Raw genomic sequence first — 22,065 nt, 5'->3', positions numbered from 1 at the left:
TAGTCTGTCAGTGTGTCAGTCCTTACAACTCTGTTATGAGTGTAATTATTTGTGTGCTAGTCTGTCACCTGTGTACATTAGTCTGTCAGTGTGTCAGTCTAGTGTCCTGCCGTTACAGGTACAGTTACAGAAGATGCTTGATAAAGAACGTCAGATCAGGAGCACCACGGAGCAGTTTCTTCTCCAGCTAGACAAGAGGCTAATGAGTGTGCTACTGCCATGCAACAAGCTATCTCTGATCAGGTGATCCATCTGACAGCAGCAAGGTATTTCCTAGATCATGTGATTATCACTGAACTCATGTGATCCCTACAGGAAGGTGTTCACTGAGATGTTCACCTCATTAATTGAACTTAACACCATAGCAACTGATATGAAGGTGGGGCTATAGACAGGTTCTAATAACTAGTACAATTTTAAAAAATCTTTAATTTAAACATGAAGTAGGTATCAACAATACACAAGAAATATAAATGATCGTAGCTATTACAACACACGTAGCTATGTGGGAAATCCCTACATTGGCATGTTACCACCATCTGTTAAATGCCAATGTAGGAATTTTCCCATCACTCATGTTTCTTGTTTTGTTGCTTTTAATTGCTGGGACCCTGCTTCATTTTAACTTGACAATTTTCAATTGTACTAGTTTGTTTGTTTGTTTGTTTGTTTGTTATGTCAACACATGTGTGGCTATGACTGCTTTAGTAGTAGCATTGTTACCTGCCCTATGTACAGGAGTTGTAAATTGATTAGTAATATAATTTAAGCAGTAAATATTTAGTGTACAAATGGTATCCAACAACAACATTACAAAAGTGATTTAAATGTCTCTTAAGTTCTGGCGGTGCTCAGATTTTAGCCTCCCCAGATGTTTCCATCTGGTGACTTTCAACAGCCTGATGATGTCATCATAGCACCATATTAATAGGTACAATAGTAGGGATTATCCCTTAATAGTACAAACAGGAACTCATAGAGTCCATAAGAACTCCAGACTCGATGAGCTGCTGGTACAAAGTAATACGAATTAAATACAAAGCTGATGACAGGATCAGTAGTTATAGAAAGGATTAACTTTTCAGAGCACCATCTCTAATCTGTAACTTGTAATCCAGTCTGTGCAAAGAAAGAAAAAAAGGTCACATAAATAAGATGGTCTGTTAAGGTGGCGGTAACCGCAAAATTATTAATCGATCAATAGATTTATAAAAGTCATAAAACACAGAATAAAGAGTGCACGAAGTTATATGCTGTATCATGTTTTAGCACTACCATTGCACTGTTGCCATAAGAAATTTCACACTGCTAAAACACGTGGAAATGTGGATACAGAGCAATTCAGGAACCCCTTTTATAATCATCTTCACGTCAATTTACTCGCAGCCTTATACCAAGACGGATCAAACGATGGGTTATTCAGGTTTTCCCAGGCAATGCCTAGGGCGTAATGAGTTTACCATAGTAATAGCGTAAGCAGACATCATTCTACTTATATAGTTTCCTTGTGCCAAGCGTCCACGACTATGAGAAGTGGACGGTAGTGCCAGGATTATGTACACGGAAAATTTTTTTCGGGTATTGCGCCCTTCGCCCACCTTTGTTGCACAACTGCATCTTGTTATACAAGGATTTAAAGCTAGTATACTAGAAACATGTGACGTAGAAAAGTCGTCTTCACCATTTAGGATACCATACTAAAAACACAAATTACCCTTGCCGCCAAAATTTCGCGCAAAGGATATGAATCCCCTTAAACTAAGTTTCTATACTACTCTACTAACTTTTGTGAATGTCTTCTTTACTACTACATATTAAACAACGATGAATTTCTTCTTACAACAAAGCCACGCGCTTTAACACGCAACGTAGCCATATTATTATTACGTAAGTGTAATCACGTGATCTAATAAAGCAAATTCTTGTGGTAATATTATGGCTTCACTTCATAAGGCTTCCCATTAGATGGGTTTCCGGTATACCGCCACCTTAAGTACAGAGAACAATTTTAATACAACCACATCCACATGAGCTGACCAACAATACTGACAGCAACAGCAGCAGATACGTAGCTGTACAGTAGAGCGGGGGGGGGGGGGGAGTAGGACGTTACGTCACGATAATTGCGTGACGTATTCGTACTGTACATTTTGTACATTCTGGGGGATTCCTACCAACACAACAGCAGTATTAAGCAGAAGTCACATGTGGTTTAAAATTTCATTTGATTGGTCAACATTTGTTTACTAACTACAAGTGTATATTTGCTACAAATTCATCTTGTTAGTAAGTTGTGAAGATCAGAACTTGTTTTGTTTGGTTCCTATAGCAACTTGGGAAGATGTCACATGATGCCTTGTACTTAGAGGGTTCCCCCAATGGAAATGTATAGATGAAATTCTCAATGCTTTACTCTATAATTCTCTCTATATATTGAAGGGTGACCCTTCAGCAGTGAGCTCCAGGGATATAGAACTCGGGTCATTTTTTACAGTGATCCTGTTACAACCAACTCTACGTTATAAAAGTCTGTACAATACACAGAACAGCAAAAAAGTAAGGAGTTCATGAAATGTAATCATTGAAATTCTCTAACTAGGTTGTCCATTCCATCACTGAGCCGACATCATCATTATGTACAAGACTTCAACAGGTTGGGCTAGGTCATAAAATAATGGAGGTACTTAACAAGATGGAGGGTGGTCACCATCAGATTGCTTGTAGACTAGTATTTGAACTAACACATCCTGTGAGTTGGATTGTCTATGTGTGATGTCATTGTATGTCTTATTTGGTAGAATTACCATGGTAACCTAGTTGTGGATCATGTGCAGGGTGGGTGGGGCTGATCATATGATTAAGTGTGAGTAGCAACCCATGGATACCACAGAACAGTAACTAACCACCATTTTGTTGTGATAACATTTTGTGATGTAATATATTCAACCATATGACATGTTTACACTCACTTCAGCCACTACTAAAAGTAGAGAGATGATGTGCTCACTGTCGGATGAAACAACTAAATTCTTTGCTATGTGTTTGTTCCCAGATTTGTTCTACATAATTATTATGGGATAGTTGTATAGCTGATAACTTGTTCATATCAAACTACTTGATAGACAGTTCTGGTTTTATTTTAATATATGCATTCCAGCTGGTGAAATTCATGTTACTGAGTCAACTACTCTAATAGAGCAGTCAGGAAACTATTTGACATTGTTTAATTAGAGTACTGTTTATTTTATTAAGGCTTTACAGCACAAGTGCTGAAGGTCTGTAGGACACCTTGAACCTTGAACCTGTAGCCATCCGATTACCACTCAAACGCTTACAGGAGTCTGCTAGGTGATCAGGATGTTTTCTTCCTGTAATTTTTATGTATATGACAAGGAGAAGACAACCTGACCACCTGGATGTTTCCTCCTGGTCTTATACTAATAATGAGATACTTTACAAATCAGTCAAATTGTTAAACTTCTGCAGTAACAAAAAGGGACAAATGCCATTTGAACCATCCAATAAAATACATTGTACATGTATGGCTTTGTATACCTTGACCCTCAACACTGCAAGGTAATGACCTGGATGGACACCTCCCTTGATATTGTGTTTATGTAGATGCACAGTCTTAGTACAAATATTTTGCTATTAAGCACTTTAATGGCTCCATTGGTACAGTTTTATTTGTGTGTGTGTGTGCGCGCGTGTGTTATTTGAACGGGACATGATTGATAATTTTAGTAGCACCATATCTAATATGAAATAGTATGAATCAAGCAAAAATATTGTACCACGTTTGGTGCTTTTTTTTTATCAAAGAGTGAACGATTATTTTGCTTAGCCACTGTACTAGCATAAACTGGTGACTACATTGTCTCACTAAGGATGATGAGGTCTGGGGTAGTCGCTTCATATGACATGGAATTTATTGTCAACAGTTAGTCAGAATAGAAAATAAGTTTTATTGTGCAGTGAAAACGAATATTTAAAATTATTCAATGCAACACTTAGTAGGCCCTGGCCGATTTTCAGCCAGCATAATAGATAAAGCAAGCATTTGCCAGCATAATACAGTATCAATAATTCAACTAAAATGTACACTAGGTGTGCCAGAAAGAAAGTAAGCACCATAATAGTTATAGAATTATTTTGAGGGAGGATTTTTTATTTACTCAAGGTTTTTGAGGTTAGCTAACTGAAAATTTATCTCACATTTGAGATTATTTGCAAATCTATAAAAACTATATTTTACATTACTCAACCTTGAAATTATTGTCCCTTGAAATATTTAGGCCATGCAGTAATTCATTACTTTAGAAAACATGTATTGTAACTTTATAACTAAATGAACTGTTTCTTGGCTGGTTATTACTCTAATAGAGCAGTCACTGTAATACAGGAATCACTGATGTACTCCAATAAAGCACTCAGTACTCAAGCTTTATGGAAGTATAACTCTAGATCTGATCCTAATAGGCTTGAGTTTTGAAAAGCACATAATAGGCCGTAAATTATAGACTGGGGCCGTATACTTTAGAATTGCTATCCAGCTAGTTACAGCTACATACAATGTTTTAAAGTAGTGCACGCGTGTTTGCCAATGTCAAGTCCCACATGCATTCCCCAAGTACAAGCAGTGTTAGGCTTAGGGAATTTGAACTTTAATGCTTTTTGCTGTTAAGATATATCAAGTATGCATCAAAGAAAATGGCTATATCTTTTTAAACATTGCATAAACCAATACTACAGAGCATTGAGACACTCTAATAGAGCAGTCTAATAATTTATTTGTGTTAAGATTACAAGTATAATTTAAGTATATGTTAATCATTAATTTTTGGAGTGAATTGCACTCACAACACTGAGAAAGTAGCTACACGATTTTTGTTGTTACATGTAACTATATCCACTTCAGAGTAGCTAATCAATGTATAGTCTCCTGTTACCTTACACTACACTGTTTTCTATACAGTTGTGCTAGTAGTCTGGTGTTCCTGCTGCATGCAAATCTACAAGCTAAAATTTTTAAGGGGCTTCCATACCCTCACTACACTCCTGTACCATTTAGGGATACAATGAAATACTGTAGCTGAATACATAACAAATACTTCGTTTTGTATGCAAACAATATGCATTATTATTTTTTACACAACTATTATAGTTTTAGAAAGTTTCCATACATTAGCTATGATACATTAGCTATGCTTACTACCTTTAGCTAATACTATCGACTAAGAATCAAGCTAGAACATGGCTTAATCCTTCACTACCATGTAATTACACAGAGCAGCAAAAGATACTCTAATAGAGTAGTCATGTGCATAAAATAAGTGTATATCATGCAAAACAACCCAAATAAGGCCAAGAAATTTTTATGGGATATGAATTTTCATGGATTTCATTACGGATGTCTTATATCCACAAAATTTACCTGAAAGTGTACCAATCTAGAGAATTTCAATGAACCACAAAAATTTGTTCCATACACATTTCAAAAATTTTCTGTCCTCTGGTAGTTTGCATTTTGCTTGAACTTGGAACTTGTCTCATTGTATTCACCATTAACTGGGAAATTACAGTTTATGGCCTACTGTAAAGCTGTTCAAGCTTAGACACAGTACCTTCATGTTATATTTTCACAAAAGGCAACAGAACTGAAGGCATATCATATTTACTCAGATATAGTTGGTTGAATTAAGTGTGTCCAGAGCTTGATCTGTGTGTACACTGAAGATTGTCAATATTTTATTTTGGATTCAGCTGAGATGCAAAAATTTAAATAAATTAAATGTTTTGTTAAGTACATCTGAAAGGTGAGTGTAGCTTATAGCACTGGGGAGCAGGGATTTTGGTACACTTGGAATGGCGACAGAGTATACAAAAGATTACTAAAGTATACAAATTATTTTTGTCAAAATTATTAATGAAATGATTCCAAACGTAATTTGCATTTGAATTTTGTTATTTCTGTATCATGAACCAAATGTGAATTATGTGTGTTTGTAGATGTTAAATGTTTCCTTAGGCAAAATATATATGGATGGAAGGGAGTCGTTAGGTGGAGGGTCACCACTATCATTAATTGCATGTAGACTAGTGTTTGAACTAACACATCCTGTGAGTGGGTGTGTCTGTGTGATATAATTATATGCCTCTGGTAGAATTACCATGGTAACCTAGTTGTGGATCATCTTAAGGCAGTTCAGGATGGGTCGGGCTGATCATGTGATTAAGTGTGAAGAGCAGCCCATGCATACCACAGAACAGTAAATAAACACCATTTTGTGACATTTAGATATAGTGCCATCACAGATTAAGACCTTGGTGTCCTTTATGGTCATTTTTCATACAAATTTGATCATTTTGTTCTGTCTACATATCTACCTGAGGTATTGACTTGTTATACATTCTGTGCAAAAATGGCTAGCTACCATTTATGTGAAATATTTCATGTTTTTTGAACAGTACAATGAAACTTCACCTCGTTATAGTGGCCACTGCTAGTAGGTCCCAAACATAGCTAAGTACTAGTAAGTAGTACTTTATGACCTCATTAATAGGGCCACCTTGTTACTAAGGCCAATTTTTTTGGTCCCAGAGCTGGCCCTATTAATGAGGTTTCACTGTACATAATTTTGAGGACTACGCCACCATACAATCCCAGGGTATTTGTACAAGTGATAGCTCACTTGCTTTGCTCACTAAACAACATTTAAAGGTCTTTACATTGTTATTGGTAATCTAACAAGAATTGTTATGTCAACAGATCTTCAGGGATCACATGCGATACTGTTCAGATGTGATAGTATATAGTTGACAGTGGTGGATACAGGGAGGGTTGCGTTTGTTTCAGCTGAAATCCACTCTGAAAGTCCAAAATCACTATACAGAGTGGGCGCAGGTGGGTGAAACTACCTAATATAATTATCACTTAAAGCTAGATATACTGAAATTAATGACTGATTGCCTAAAGGCTTCACTTGCCTTTTCTAAAGGCTTTAATAATGGTAAGGTTTAACAGTGAAACATTGCTTATCAAATAGTACTAGCTAGCTACTATAGTATAGATCCATACTACTATAATATAGGTTTAGCTAGACTCAATCTACCAACATAAACCTTTTACACTATATGCTATCAAAAATTACCATGTTCCAGAGTGGAACCCCAGTTTTTGAAAGTCTGAATTCACCCCTGATAACTATTCTGAAAATTCTTCAAAACTTTTGTTGGTAGGCTATAGGAGATACTTATATACTCAGTCATTCCAGAGTGGAATGAAATCAAGATTTTGTTTAGGCTCCTAGGCTAGTGGTTAACACCTCATACACCTCTTCTGTGTTCACCCTCCAGTGCCTAACTGATAAAGTTAATAACAAAATTAATTGGATGCATGAATTTCATAACAGCACATGTTTAGATGATTTGTGATCAGGTCTGCGAAAAGGGGTCTATAGCCTTTCCAAATTGTCAAGTTTGACTACTCATAACTCCTCATGCATATTTTCAACCTGTCACCTTCATATTACACCAAGCCATAGTGGTATGTTACGGTATAAGGGAACTATATTTCAGGGTGATACCACATTCACAAGTCAAGTTGCAGGTTGCCAAGTACATACAGTTGAAAAGGCTATAAGACCTTTTTTCACAGACTGGGTCATATTTTGTTATTATCTAATAATTATTTGTCAACAATGGATTAGCTTTTCATTTCATCAAAACTTTTAGTCATATGGTACACCCTAATAGAACAGTCGTGTTCTTTAATAGCACATTGAACTGCAGGTTATTCTAATGTGTAGATTGTTATGAAAATCAGTTTTAATGAACTCAACTCTATACAACACAGACAACTTTATAGTAACAACAAATATTTTAGTCCCAACAGGTCACTCCATACATTACTAGCTTTGAAAGAGGACACCCTCTTTATTGTATGTATAGTGTCCTAAAGTAACATTTAAAGAGTGGCTTTACTATGTTGTCAATATAATTATAACCAATTTGATGGTAACTAGAGTGAAATATATAATATAGTGTGAAATGATGTGGTCTAGGTGATCTCAGTATCACTAGTTGGAGACAAAGATAAGCTAGGGTGATAGTAACTGATTCATATTATGCTCACACCTACATGACAACAAGTAGCTTGTAGCGAGAATGTGATATGGTTTTGACCATAATAGGTACCTGAAACAAATGCTAGCAGAATAACATTGTTCTTGCTGGTGCAAGTTATTATTATGCTTTTATAATAATGTTATGTTGTGCTGCAGTGCTCATGATTTGTTTATCATGCTGAGTATTTATGTCAAATTCTCATGTTTTGCAAATTGCTAACTAATTTACATTTCCTGACTTTCAGTTTGGGATCAAAAACAAAAGTTTGCTTCCCATGATCAACAGTTGTTGGCTTATAATGTTGTTTTTAGCTCTATTAGAAGCATTTGTGGTCAGATGCACTGGCCATGCAGCACTTGCAGTTTGACATTATTCTACCTATTTTATGCCAATATTATCCTTGATGCTATCAATCACCTATTAGCTCTGCCCAAAATTATGCCAACATAACAGGCTAGCTGGTGCCAATATAGTGACATTAATGTCATTGAAAAAGATTGGCATATGATAGAGCAGTCAGTGACTCTAACAGAATGTCAGAGAGCTACAGTGGACCCTCAGTTAGGATTCCAAACCACAATGTGTCTCAGATAATCATAAAAGTGTTCAGATAAGTGAATTGTTTGGATAACTGAAGTCCATACATTTATGTCCAGAACTCTGTTGAAATACTTTAGTAGAACATACACTTTTACTCAGAATACTTTAATAGAACAGTCATTTACAATGTCAGATAAAAAGGTCTAATAACTGAGGGTCTACTGTATCTGACATGACTGTTTACTAGAGTATAGTAATGAGGTAGCTACTTCACAAATCAGCCATTTCCTGCAAGCAAACAGTCATTTACCAGCCAGTCCAGCCTCAAAATTCATGCATGGTTATTACCTATATAATAGTTAGACGTCAAGAACCAGGGTTCTACGGGATTTAGAAAACTCGAAGGCCCTGGGCTGTAGCGCCCGAGCGCAGCGAGGGCGCTACTAAGGGCCTGAGGGTTTTCTAAATCCCGTAGAACCCAGTGGTTCTTGACGTCTAACTTATTTAGACTACAACTCGTTATTGTACCTTGAGTTGACAGCTGCTTGTAAATGGGAAATGTATGGCTAATTACTAGAAACAAGCCCTCTACACCTCCCTACATGGCGGGACCTCAGCGTGGCTGTTGCTACCCGTTTAAACGCCCGTGCGTTGCCAATGTTACAGGCGCGTGCTATGTATCGAAGTACTGGACTCAGCGACTGGACTACAACTCATTGTTGCTGTTGTTGTGCCCCGACAGCTGCTTGTAAGCAAGTAATGTAGTGTTGATTAGTACAAACAAGCCCATTATACCTCCCTCTAATTCAGTAGGGTTGTTACTAGCCATTTAAACGCCCATGCGTTGCCAATGTTACAGGCGCGTAATTATCGTGTTTCGTATCGCCTCAGAGCGTGGTCTCTATTGGACATGACCGTGGCTCTACGAGATTTAGAGGCCACGTTTTCAGCCAATCAAATTTCAGTATCAAACTTGTTGTAGTCTAAATTATTGTTAAACCTACGTATGTATCATGCTAACATACCATTGATGCTATCAGTCACTGATTATGCCAGCATAATATGCTAGCTGGGGCTAATATAGTGAATCATTGAATATTGGTAGGAATCAGTTCTTATGTTTTGCTGATACACTTACATAATGATGAATTTTTAAACTGGTAACAGTTTAAGAGTACTATTGCTTGTAAGAAATATGATTTACGAAGTAGCTACCTCACAAATACACTCTAATTAAACAGTCATGTTAAATGCTATCTGACATGTTGTTTAAGTCACTGACTGCTCTATCATATGCCAATATTCAATGACAGCTCTACAGCATGTAGTGGATAGGTAATAAAAGTATAAAAAAACTGGTGACTACTTAATAGTTATACCATGGCCACAAGGGATTTGCCTGATATATATGCCTGGGCCTGTGGCCCTTGGGGCTTTGGCATATATATCAGGCAAATCCCTCATGGCCATGACATAACTTAAATAATACTCGGGGACTAACACTAGCCTGGTAGCCAGGAAGACCAGCAAGGTTGGTAAATCCTTTTTGTAGTTGCTAACAAAAACCTGCAAAACGGAGTCATTACACCGAGTGTATCTTCCTTGATCAAGTGCAATGGAACAACCAGTTAAAACATGGTTGGTTGTAGGCTGTGTAGAGTAACAAACGGTACATACTGGACTAACAATTATATTCCAGCGAGCCAGATTCAATGGTATTGGTAAGGTGTCACAGCCAACTCGCAATTAGAAAGAATAGTTCCTTTTAGAGGTAACTGAATTAACCATTTCCACTGGAGACATTCTTGTTCTAGAGGACTATATCCAGAAATTTATTCTACACAGTCAATGATTCGAGAGTAGCAGAATTCCAATAATCGGAACGTAAACTGCTTGCTCAATGAGTGGATGTTAGAAACTGCTGTCTTGGCAGCAGAAAAACAACACCTGCAATGGTGAATCAGCAGATAAAAGAGACTGATGCAATTCAGCAATCACCAGGTCAACAGAGCATTCAATAGCCAGGATGTAAGACAGCTTAGCAGACTTCTCTTGAGATGAGGCAAAAATAAAAGGTCTAAAACATCAGGATGAAAAACAGTTCCTGGAGTGCAGTTACAAGGCAAATCAGTTTAACCACTGTTTTACAAATTTTGAATTCAGCACAAATGATTGGGTGGATTAAATTGAATGGATGTCACTGTAAGCCCCTCCACGAAAGTGAAGTACAGATGTCACAAAGTTTTTATAAAGATCCACAATTTCTAATAGAGCAAAATACAATAAGATTTGCTGTTCGATATTGTCAGAGGCTAGCTTATGAGTAGCTAGCAGTGGGAGAAATACCAATGTGTATATAGTCTTGCCTAGAAATTCATATAGTTAATACTACAGATGAGAACTGTGTACTGGGCACAACTCAATGACCATTAAAATAATACACATTTGGGAGGTTGAAACTCAAAGCAGATGTTAGCACTAAGGAATTGTTGACGTGCATCAACTATACTAGAAATGACAGTCAAATCATCGGCAAAACCTTTCCCCTTGTGTACTTTAGAGGGAAAATCTTTGGCTCAGCAGAAGCCGCACTAACAGAGGCTGAAGTTTGGGTGTTGATAGGTTTATCAACGTGAAAGCTCTTACAGTAACAGCACCATTGTCATAATGTAAACTACATTACAGTCAAACCTCTCTAATCCGACACTCAATGGGAGCCATAAATTTTGCTGGATTAAGGAGGTTGTTGGATTATCAAGTCACCTCTGTAATCCGACATTGTGCAATGTCTAGAATTATGCTGGATTATGTAGTAAATTACAGGTAAAACAGATCACAGAATGTTTTTAACATGAATTAATTTTAGAATTTGCAAGCATTAAAGCTTTTTTTTCTATTACTGTCAACCAATTAAATACTTTGGTTGCTTAAAAATTATTTTCTGTGATTGTTTTTAATGTTGCTATTATTCTCTGTCAGTTTATAAAGGTCAAAGCAATGTATTTCTAAGTCTAGGGAATCAAAGTTTGTGTTGGATTATGGAGTACAGAGGTGTCAGATGACAGAGGTTGTTTTTACAAAAATGTTGGTAAATGACATTTTGGGAGGATTCTGGATTACGCAGGTGTTGGATTAGAAAGGTTCGACTGTAGCTCTACACCCTTGTACAGAGCTGCTCTACACCCTTGTACAGAGCTGCTCTACACCCTTGTACAGAGCTGCTCTACACCCTTGTACAGAGCTGCTCTACACCCTTGTACAGAGCTGCTCTACACCCTTGTACAGAGCTGCTCTACACCCTTGTACAGAGCTGCTCTACACCCTTGTACAGAGCTGCTCTACACCCTTGTACAGAGCTGCTCTACACCCTTGTACAGAGCTGCTCTACACCCTTGTACAGAGCTGCTCTGCACCCTTGTACAGAGCTGCTCTGCACCCTTGTACAGAGCTGCTCTGCACCCTTGTACAGAGCTGCTCTGCACCCTTGTACAGAGCTGCTCTACACCCTTGTACAGAGCTGCCATACACCCTTGTACAGAGCTGCCCTACACCCTTGTACAGAGCTCTATCTTAGCTCTATATATAAGATAGAGTGAGACATTAGCGCATTAGCTGTATACTCTATCTCTTCTCTAGCTCTATAGGAAGTGACATTAGCTCTTTGTCCTTGTACACAACATGATTTGCGACTGCAGTCAGGATATATATATGAGTGTCAACTACTGACTTTTGTCAAAAAGTCTCTTGACCAATCGTCTCCATGCATTTCTTTTAGCTAGCCATATTTTAATGCAGATACAGCTTTGAACTTCCTGGGAAAACAGCTTGACCATTAATTGCCCTTATAAAATCAGCCTTGATGATTTTTACTTTGGTTGAGACCAGAGATTGTAGTTTAGTGGCTAGTGGAGTGACACAGCCCCTAGCTATAGCTGAAACTTCATATGTGACTGGATTTGTGAAAAGGTACTTTCACACATTTTACATTTCAGCAAACAAAATGATGTAACACTTGGTTCCTAGCCTTATAATGATCAACTTGCTTTTAGTATCAAAATGTAGCCAGACACTTTAGCTGCGCTCATAAAATATTTCAGGCAATTATATATGCAACGATAAAAATAGTTGTGAAGTCAAAGTTAAAAAAAATGGGTCAAATTTTGTGTGTGATAAGTACCTTTTCACAAATCCCATCATATAACATATCATATTATTAATCTGCTAAACAATGCACCCATGCTCTTGCTATTGCAAGAGGAAAGATAGCAAATTGTGGAGAAATCATATGATGCATGCATGTGATCCGATAACAGTATGTCACAGGAAACTGCTTGAAGTTGTTCAGATCAAAAAGAATTTATCAATTTATTATGTGCACTGATGCTGGTCCCTTGATCTGCGACTGACATGGTGTTTACTCTTATTACTTAATTTCAACGCATTTGTTAACTAGGGCTGGGCGGTATTGGAGTTTCGCTTCACAATACATCGTGCAGAAATATATCACGATATTACTATTTATCGCGGTTATTAAAGATGACTGCTATATTAGAGTAGCTGACTGCTTTATTAGGGAATCTCGATCCTAGCTGACTGTTCTATTAGAGTATCTCGATCTTTGTAAAAAAAAAAAATTGACAAGCTAGTACTAGGTCCTTGTTTGCAGTAGTATCACGTGATTATTTGAGGTGCATTATAACAACCTTAAGGGCTTAATAAGCTGTCACAAACACTAAAAATCGTAATAATATCGATATCGTGATATTATCGTTTCACCGAAATCTACGCGATACAGATATCGTTTCATTGCAATACCGCGGTATTACCGGCTATAATACCGAGAAACCTCCCAGCCCTATTGTTAACTTTGCGCGTGCATGGTATTTAATTTTATAGAAAACTATAGTGATGCAGATTGGCTGGACATAGAGAGAAAGAGAGAATAAACGTCTTAATGATTAAGACAAAATATACATTACAAGCATACAGGGGCCTAGACACAGGGGTACCATGTGCTGATGTATGTTAGTTAATTACTTGAGTACACAATCCAGAGACTGAAATATGTTGACGGAAAATTCTAATAATTACAATGTGAGTGAATTTCACGTACTGAAAGCCCACCACATATAATTATAACAGAGTCTGACATTACATTGTATGACATGTTCTGTTTGACAGCCAATTTGAAGCATACCCATTACTTTTTAACATTACTACTGCAGCTATTACTGTTGTATAACATATCCCCAGCAGGGCCGCCCAGAGAAATTAAGGGGCCCAGGGCAAAGAGTTAAAGTGGGGCCCTTGACCCAAGTTGTAAGGTGAAGACCAAAAAAAAAAAAAAAAAAAAAGGTCACAACCTGCTGGCAATGACAATAACTACCCATCACCAACCATATCTCCTTATCTATAAGCTTGCTACACTGCTCCTCTGAAGAATACTGTGACTGCTCTATTAGAGTATTTAGATCTGACTGCTCTATTAGAGTATATCGATCTTTTAAACAGGTATTCAGGGGACCCTTCATGGGGCCTCCTGGGGCCCCTTTCAGGCTGGGGCCCGGGGCAAAATGCCCCAGTTGCCCCCCCCTGTGGGCGGCCCTGATCCCCAGTATATATATGAAACAGTTATAGTTTACATTTTTAGTAGCTTTTCAGTAAACCCACATTTACTGATATTTTACTGAGAGTTTAAAACTTAGTGAACAATATGTTCCATATACTAAAAGTTACTGACATTTTACTATCAGTATAACTGGGTACAACTACAGTAAAGCAACTTAACAAATCAGTAAACTAAGAACCTTTAAGCAGTGGGAGCTCCAGTCATGTGCACTCTTTTAAAGAAGTTTCTACCAAAAGTATACTGACAAGTATAGTAGCCCATGAGCCAACCACCCAAATTTGGCAGATTGGAAGGTGACCACTTCTACATGCATTTTCTGAAAGATACTTGTGTATAGATTGTATTTTGGCATGATTGCAATGCTGAATCAGTAGCCTTCCCATTGTACGATGCCTATCAATGTTGCCATGGTGGAACAAGATATCAACTACCAGACAATTTTAAATTTCACATTTGTGACTGGGCCTGCGAAAATAAGGCATGTGGACACATGATTTTTGCCTACTTTTTCAAACTTTCATCACTCATAACTTTTTGTACCATAATGAATGCACTTTTCATCTCTTGGTAAGCATTTAATTTACTTTAGGTTGCAAGTTACAGAATGCAAATATTCTATTCCAATACTGAGATATGACCTGTAAAGTGACAGTGTGTAGTTTGTGCCCACATGCTCTGTTTTCGTAGGCCCGGTCACATTTTATTCTGTTTTCTTGCATATTATTACCCTCAAGAATTGAATAGTTGTAACCATGGAAACTACCATGATTATGATGGCAACTACCATGATTATGTTGCTATTTCTTATCTAATTTTATATAGCTATTTGTGAGTTTTGCAATAATTTTACAGTTGATTAAAGCCCTCATTAGGGCTACACTAACTTTGATTAATAATGTGTTTAAACTATCTTGTGATTTTCATGGGGTTTAGAGCATAGCCTGTGGAGACGAGGGGCTATGGCCCCCCCACTTTTATGGGACAATGCCTGCAAGAATAGATTGAGATACTCTAATAGAACAGTCAACATGTAGATACTCTAATAGAGCAGTCACAGTATTCAGAGAAGCAGTGTAGCAAGCCACTTAGCTATGTATGTGTAGTTATAAATAAGGAGATATAGTTGGTGGAGGGCAGCTATTGTCAACAGGTCCCCCCCCCCCTTTTTTTTGGTCTTCAGCTTACATGCAGCTGGCCCGGCCCCCTCACTCTTTGGCCTGCTCCACCTTCCCTGGTTTAGAGTAAATCACATTGGTAAAGATTTTTAAACATACAAGACCCAACTTCACATCATTGTCTTTAGTGTTTATATTAATTGTCAGTTCAGATTATGTGTTTTCAATGAACAGTCATTAATCATAAAAGTGTGCATTGAGACACTGTGAACATGTATAACCGTGATAAACAATAATAACGAATGGGATGTTACATGCATAGTAAACAAGGGCGGATTTAGGGGGTGCTTGGGGTGCTCAAGCACCCCCTCCAAAATTTTACCATGAGCAAGCTAGGAAGCTTCTAGAAGTTGCAGTATAGATGCAATTGCATCTTATACGTATGCATGGGCAATGAAAAGATGGAAAGAGAAAGGAGAATAGCTAATCTTTACTTAGAATTACTAAGAGGGGTTCAAATTATACTTTTGGTGTGAGACTTAACCTAAACACTGATAAAAATCGAAATACTCTAATAGAACAGTCAACTACTCTAATAGAACATCCATCATAATGTTTTTTTAAAAAAGAAGTTGCCAGGGTGTTTTCTTGACCTGTGTACTGCTAACAACTTCTGTCAAATAGTTTAATATTATAGTGGTTATTTTCAGTTGTTGCTACATTGATGCTTGGGTTGACATGCTTAAGTAAAACGGTTAATTTCTTAGCATGTATACAGTTAACAAGGCTGTAGTATCTGAGAACCCTTTGTTTTTGCTTTATCAATACCAAAGTTCCATGCTGCATTTATCTGGATCTAGCATCAATTGAAGCTAATAAAATTTAATGTCATGCAGGGTTTTCACTCCCAAACCCCTTGAAGCTCAACTTTATAAGCTCAAATGATACCACAGCATTTACGCTGTCACATTATAAGGGGGTTAGTTGTGGCCAAAAACTAGTTGTACGTGTAAGTGATTTTGGACTCAATATTAATATGGTCATGGGGACATATAGTTGTAAAAAGTCAGATTGAAATAGTAACAGAACAGTCTGTGGCTATATATACTACAAAGTTGAAGTTATTTTTGTGTGCATTTTAAATCTCTACAATGACCTTAAGATCCAATCCTGTGTATGTCTTTGACAATCCACTATTATGTATTGCCTTATAATCCAATAGCATCTAAAACTGTAGTTCTGTTTTTCTAAAATTGCTTACAACTGAACTCACCCATCTTGTACCCCCACAATCTTTCAGTACAATAGAGTATTTGGTTAAAAATAGCTTCCAGATTCAATCTTGTGATAGCTATATTCCAAAAATTTCCAGAGGGAGCATCACCCCTGACCCCCTGTATGCGTACTCTACACACTGCATGGTGAGTGTATATATATACTTGCCCTCTCAAGCCCTCCTTTCATTGTTACTGTTTGGACGTTATAGTTTGAGCCATGAGGCTGTAAAGCACACTAGCTATACCTTAAGCCAAGCAATACACTATAAATTTAGCAATCTTGTATATTGATGAATTCACCATATAAATTTTATTAATTCGTGAATTGATGCAATCAATTAGCAAAAAACCAAACTCTAAAATTGCTAAATTTAATGTACCACTAAATTAAGGTATTTTAAACGCAAAATTAATGGCAAGTATTGATCATATGTGTAGCTGCATCCTTTTCCTTCCTGTTCTTGTAAAGAATATACTTTAGTTACTGGCTGTGGCCATATATGACATGCAGCTAGTAGCTGTTACAACTGTTCTGGAATACTGGTGTCGTTTCAACGTTATTACACTTAGGTGACTCACAATGCTTTAATTACAAGCATTGTGAAAGCATTGTGAATCACTTAAACAAAGTGGTATCATTTTTCAGTCAAAATATTGCCAAATTTTAATACTGAATAGGCTAAATTTGTAAAATTTTCTGAGGGAGCATGTCCCCAGACCCCCCTAGATAGAGCATGCTCTGCATGTTGAATCTAGATATATTTCAAAAGTGAAACTAGTTGTAACCAGTTTCACTTTTCTTAGCCAACCAACCATTGTTAGCACCCCTCCTTCTGAAATCCTAGATCCGCCCCTGTAGCAAGCATTGTATAATACATGTATGCTGACTTGTGTATACTACACAGGCTTTCAGCTACCTGTGCATCATTCAATAAGATCAATATAGATGAAATGTGTAGGCAGGTGAAATTAAAATACTTGGAAGTTTTATGGCTTGACGCTTTGTTGTGATTTATTTTTGAGTTTCTGCTGTTTCTGGTAATTACACTTGAGTAGAATTAAACAGCAATTAAAATTCAATGATTCATGTCATTGTTCTGACAACAAACATTTAGTCACCCTTGTCATAATTATCATCACTGTTTTCATCACTATATGGATACCTAATGCCTGCATGAGAAACATCTTGTTCTTGCAAAATAACAATTTGTAGAGTTTGGACCCCATTAACAAAGTTCTAACTCAATTGCTTGGTGAGGAAAGTAGTTTTAATAAGTGCTTAATTGTTCTAGTGAAATAACTATTATTTATAAAAATTATTTTATCAAAGGTGGTGAAAAGTGTAAGGTGTGTTAAGATAGTACCTTAGAGTGTTTTTCAATCCTGAATGATGACAATTTATGTAAGTTACTGTGTTTGCTATAGGAAAGTGATTGTCATTTAGAGTAGATTTATATCACCGATGTAGTTTATGACGTTAACAGCATGCTGCTCCACAGTATAGCACATGTGTTTGATGGCCAGGATTTAGTGCAGTTTGGATCAGCTAGAAGAATGTCTTTTAAAATGTGATAGAGGTTGCAAAGGGCTGTAAGGGTGTGGTGACTTCCCACTTTCCAAAAAAAAGCATCGACAATTGAGAATTTGCACTGGGCAAAAAGAAAAATACGTTGTGAGCATCATCATCCTCTATATTTTAATAATGTATTGATGAACACATTTTCATGCAAACTATCACACAAAGATCTGGGGAAGATCCTGCCTCTAGTGATGATGCTTTGATTATGCTGATGACACTGTTTTGATCTGCATGAGCCTATCTGTTCACTATTGCTGCTGCTATCACTGGTTGCTGTTGTTGTTGCTGTTTGGTGTTGCTGTTACTTGCTGCTGTTATCACTGGTTGTTGTTGTTGTTGCTGTTTGGTGTTGCTGTTTGGTGTTGCTGTTACTTGCTGCTGCTATCACTGGTTGCTGTTGTTGTTGCTGTTTGGTGTTGCTGTTACTTGCTGCTGCTATCACTGGTTGTTGTTGTTGTTGCTGTTTGGTGTTGCTGTTTGGTGTTGCTGTTACTTGCTGCTGCTATCACTGGTTGCTGTTGTTGTTGCTGTTTGGTGTTGCTGTTTGGTGTTGCTGTTACTTGCTGCTGCTATCACTGGTTGCTGTTGTTGTTGCTGTTTGGTGTTGCTGTTACTTGCTGCTGCTATCACTGGTTGCTGTTGTTGTTGCTGTTTGGTGTTGCTGTTTGGTGTTGCTGTTTGGTGTTGCTGTTACTTGCTGCTGCTATCACTGGTTGTTGTTGTTGTTGTTGTTTGGTGTTGCTGTTACTTGCTGCTGCTATCACTGGTTGCTGTTGTTGTTGCTGTTTGGTGTTGCTGTTACTTGTTGCTGCTATCACTGGTTGTTGTTGTTGTTGCTGTTTGGTGTTGCTGTTACTTGCTGCTGCTATCACTGGTTGCTGTTGCTGTTGCTGTTTGGTGCTGCTGTTACTTGCTGCTGCTATCACTGGTTGTTGTTGTTGCTGTTTGGTGTTGCTGTTACTTGCTGCTGCTATCACTGGTTGTTGTTGTTGTTGCTGTTTGGTGTTGCTGTTACTTGCTGCTGCTATCACTGGCTGTTGTTGTTGTTGCTGTTTGGTGTTGCTGTTACTTGCTGCTGCTATCACTGGTTGCTGTTGTTGTTGCTGTTTGGTGTTGCTGTTACTTGCTGCTGCTATCACTGGTTGTTGTTGTTGTTGCTGTTTGGTGTTGCTGTTACTTGCTGCTGCTATCACTGGTTGCTGTTGTTGTTGCTGTTTGGTGTTGCTGTTACTTGTTGCTGCTATCACTGGTTGCTGTTGTTGTTGCTGTTTGGTGTTGCTGTTACTTGTTGCTGCTATCACTGGTTGTTGTTGTTGTTGCTGTTTGGTGTTGCTGTTACTTGCTGCTGCTATCACTGGTTGATGTTGCTGTTGCTGTTTGGTGCTGCTGTTACTTGCTGCTGCTATCACTGGTTGCTGTTGTTGTTGCTGTTTGGTGTTGCTGTTACTTGCTGCTGCTATCACTGGTTGCTGTTGTTGTTGCTGTTTGGTGTTGCTGTTACTTGCTGCTGCTATCACTGGTTGTTGTTGTTGTTGCTGTTTGGTGTTGCTGTTACTTGCTGCTGCTATCACTGGTTGTTGTTGTTGTTGCTGTTTGGTGTTGCTGTTACTTGCTGCTGCTATCACTGGTTGCTGTTGTTGTTGCTGTTTGGTGTTGCTGTTACTTGCTGCTGCTATCACTGGTTGTTGTTGTTGTTGCTGTTTGGTGTTGCTGTTACTTGCTGCTGCTATCACTGGTTGCTGTTGTTGTTGCTGTTTGGTGTTGCTGTTACTTGCTGCTGCTATCACTGGTTGTTGTTGTTGTTGCTGTTTGGTGTTGCTGTTACTTGCTGCTGCTATCACTGGTTGCTGTTGTTGTTGCTGTTTGGTGTTGCTGTTACTTGCTGCTGCTATCACTGGTTGCTGTTGTTGTTGCTGTTTGGTGTTGCTGTTACTTGCTGCTGCTATCACTGGTTGCTGTTGTTGTTGCTGTTTGGTGTTGCTGTTACTTGCTGCTGCTATCACTGGTTGCTGTTGTTGTTGCTGTTTGGTGTTGCTGTTACTTGCTGCTGCTATCACTGGTTGTTGTTGTTGTTGCTGTTTGGTGTTGCTGTTACTTGCTGTTGTTATCACTGGTTGCTGTTGTTGTTGCTGTTTGGTGTTGCTGTTACTTGCTGCTGCTATCACTGGTTGTTGTTGTTGTTGCTGTTTGGTGTTGCTGTTTGGTGTTGCTGTTACTTGCTGCTGCTATCACTGGTTGCTGTTGTTGTTGCTGTTTGGTGTTGCTGTTACTTGCTGCTGCTATCACTGGTTGCTGTTGTTGTTGCTGTTTGGTGTTGCTGTTACTTGCTGCTGCTATCACTGGTTGCTGTTGTTGTTGCTGTTTGGTGTTGCTGTTTGGTGTTGCTGTTTGGTGTTGCTGTTTGGTGTTGCTGTTTGGTGTTGCTGTTACTTGCTGCTGCTATCACTGGTTGTTGTTGTTGTTGCTGTTTGGTGTTGCTGTTACTTGCTGCTGCTATCACTGGTTGCTGTTGTTGTTGCTGTTTGGTGTTGCTGTTACTTGTTGCTGCTATCACTGGTTGTTGTTGTTGTTGCTGTTTGGTGTTGCTGTTACTTGCTGCTGCTATCACTGGTTGCTGTTGCTGTTGCTGTTTGGTGCTGCTGTTACTTGCTGCTGCTATCACTTGTTGTTGTTGTTGCTGTTTGGTGTTGCTGTTACTTGCTGCTGCTATCACTGGTTGTTGTTGTTGTTGCTGTTTGGTGTTGCTGTTACTTGCTGCTGCTATCACTGGTTGCTGTTGTTGTTGCTGTTTGGTGTTGCTGTTACTTGCTGCTGCTATCACTGGTTGCTGTTGCTGTTGCTGTTTGGTGCTGCTGTTACTTGCTGCTGCTATCACTGGTTGCTGTTGTTGTTGCTGTTTGGTGTTGCTGTTACTTGCTGCTGCTATCACTGGTTGCTGTTGTTGTTACTGTTTGGTGCTGCTGTTACTTGCTGCTGCTATCACTGGTTGTTGTTGTTGTTGCTGTTTGGTGTTGCTGTTACTTGCTGCTGCTATCACTGGTTGTTGTTGTTGTTGCTGTTTGGTGTTGCTGTTACTTGCTGCTGCTATCACTGGTTGCTGTTGTTGTTACTGTTTGGTGCTGCTGTTACTTGCTGCTGCTATCACTGGTTGTTGTTGTTGTTGCTGTTTGGTGTTGCTGTTACTTGCTGCTGCTATCACTGGTTGCTGTTGTTGTTGCTGTTTGGTGTTGCTGTTACTGTTACTTGTTGCTGCTATCACTGGTTGCTGTTGTTGTTGCTGTTTGGTGTTGCTGTTACTTGCTGCTGCTATCACTGGTTGCTGTTGTTGTTACTGTTTGGTGCTGCTGTTACTTGCTGCTGCTATCACTGGTTGTTGTTGTTGTTGCTGTTTGGTGTTGCTGTTACTTGCTGCTGCTATCACTGGTTGCTGTTGTTGTTGCTGTTTGGTGTTGCTGTTACTTGCTGCTGCTATCACTGGTTGCTGTTGTTGTTGCTGTTTGGTGTTGCTGTTACTTGCTGCTGCTATCACTGGTTGCTGTTGTTGTTGCTGTTTGGTGTTGCTGTTACTTGCTGCTGCTATCACTGGTTGCTGTTGTTGCTGTTTGGTGTTGCTGTTTGGTGTTGCTGTTACTTGTTGCTGCTATCACTGGTTGCTGTTGTTGTTGCTGTTTGGTGTTGCTGTTACTTGCTGCTGCTATCACTGGTTGCTGTTGTTGTTGCTGTTTGGTGTTGCTGTTACTTGCTGCTGCTATCACTGGTTGCTGTTGTTGTTGCTGTTTGGTGTTGCTGTTTGGTGTT

General features: G+C 38.5%; 1 protein-coding gene across 2 annotated transcripts; it reads left to right on the top strand.

Annotated features, from left to right (window-relative positions):
- The first annotated feature begins 92 nt into the window (after positions 1-92).
- Positions 93-2,973, top strand: LOC136266208 (uncharacterized). Of its 2 annotated transcripts, XM_066061208.1 has the most exons (5): positions 93-266; positions 316-379; positions 2,440-2,556; positions 2,600-2,749; positions 2,799-2,973. In XM_066061208.1, the coding sequence occupies exons 1-5, from the start codon at positions 220-222 to the stop codon at positions 2,847-2,849; spliced, it is 429 nt and encodes a 142-aa protein (XP_065917280.1). In that variant the 5' UTR covers positions 93-219; the 3' UTR covers positions 2,850-2,973. The 2 variants fall into 2 exon arrangements, with proteins under 2 accessions (XP_065917280.1, XP_065917281.1); XM_066061209.1 differs by lacking the exon at positions 2,440-2,556 and having other exon boundaries at positions 94-266.
- The last annotated feature ends 19,092 nt before the right edge of the window (positions 2,974-22,065 follow it).

Source organism: Dysidea avara, chromosome 9 (assembly GCF_963678975.1).
Source record: "Dysidea avara chromosome 9, odDysAvar1.4, whole genome shotgun sequence".
In the NCBI taxonomy this organism is placed as follows: domain Eukaryota; kingdom Metazoa; phylum Porifera; class Demospongiae; order Dictyoceratida; family Dysideidae; genus Dysidea; species Dysidea avara.
Note: the sequence above shows the minus strand (reverse complement) of the source record. Positions and strands in the feature narration are given on the sequence as shown.

What these genes read in the sequence shown, in the direction of transcription:
- LOC136266208 (XM_066061208.1), top strand. Translation starts at nt 220, where the DNA reads ATGCAACAAGCTATCTCTGATCAGGTGATCCATCTGACAGCAGCAAG. An exon ending in ATCCATCTGACAGCAGCAAG is followed by an intron (nt 267 to 315) that starts GTATTTCCTAGA and finishes TGATCCCTACAG; the next exon opens with GAAGGTGTTCACTGAGATGT. An exon ending in TATTTGAACTAACACATCCT is followed by an intron (nt 2,750 to 2,798) that starts GTGAGTTGGATT and finishes CTTATTTGGTAG; the next exon opens with AATTACCATGGTAACCTAGT.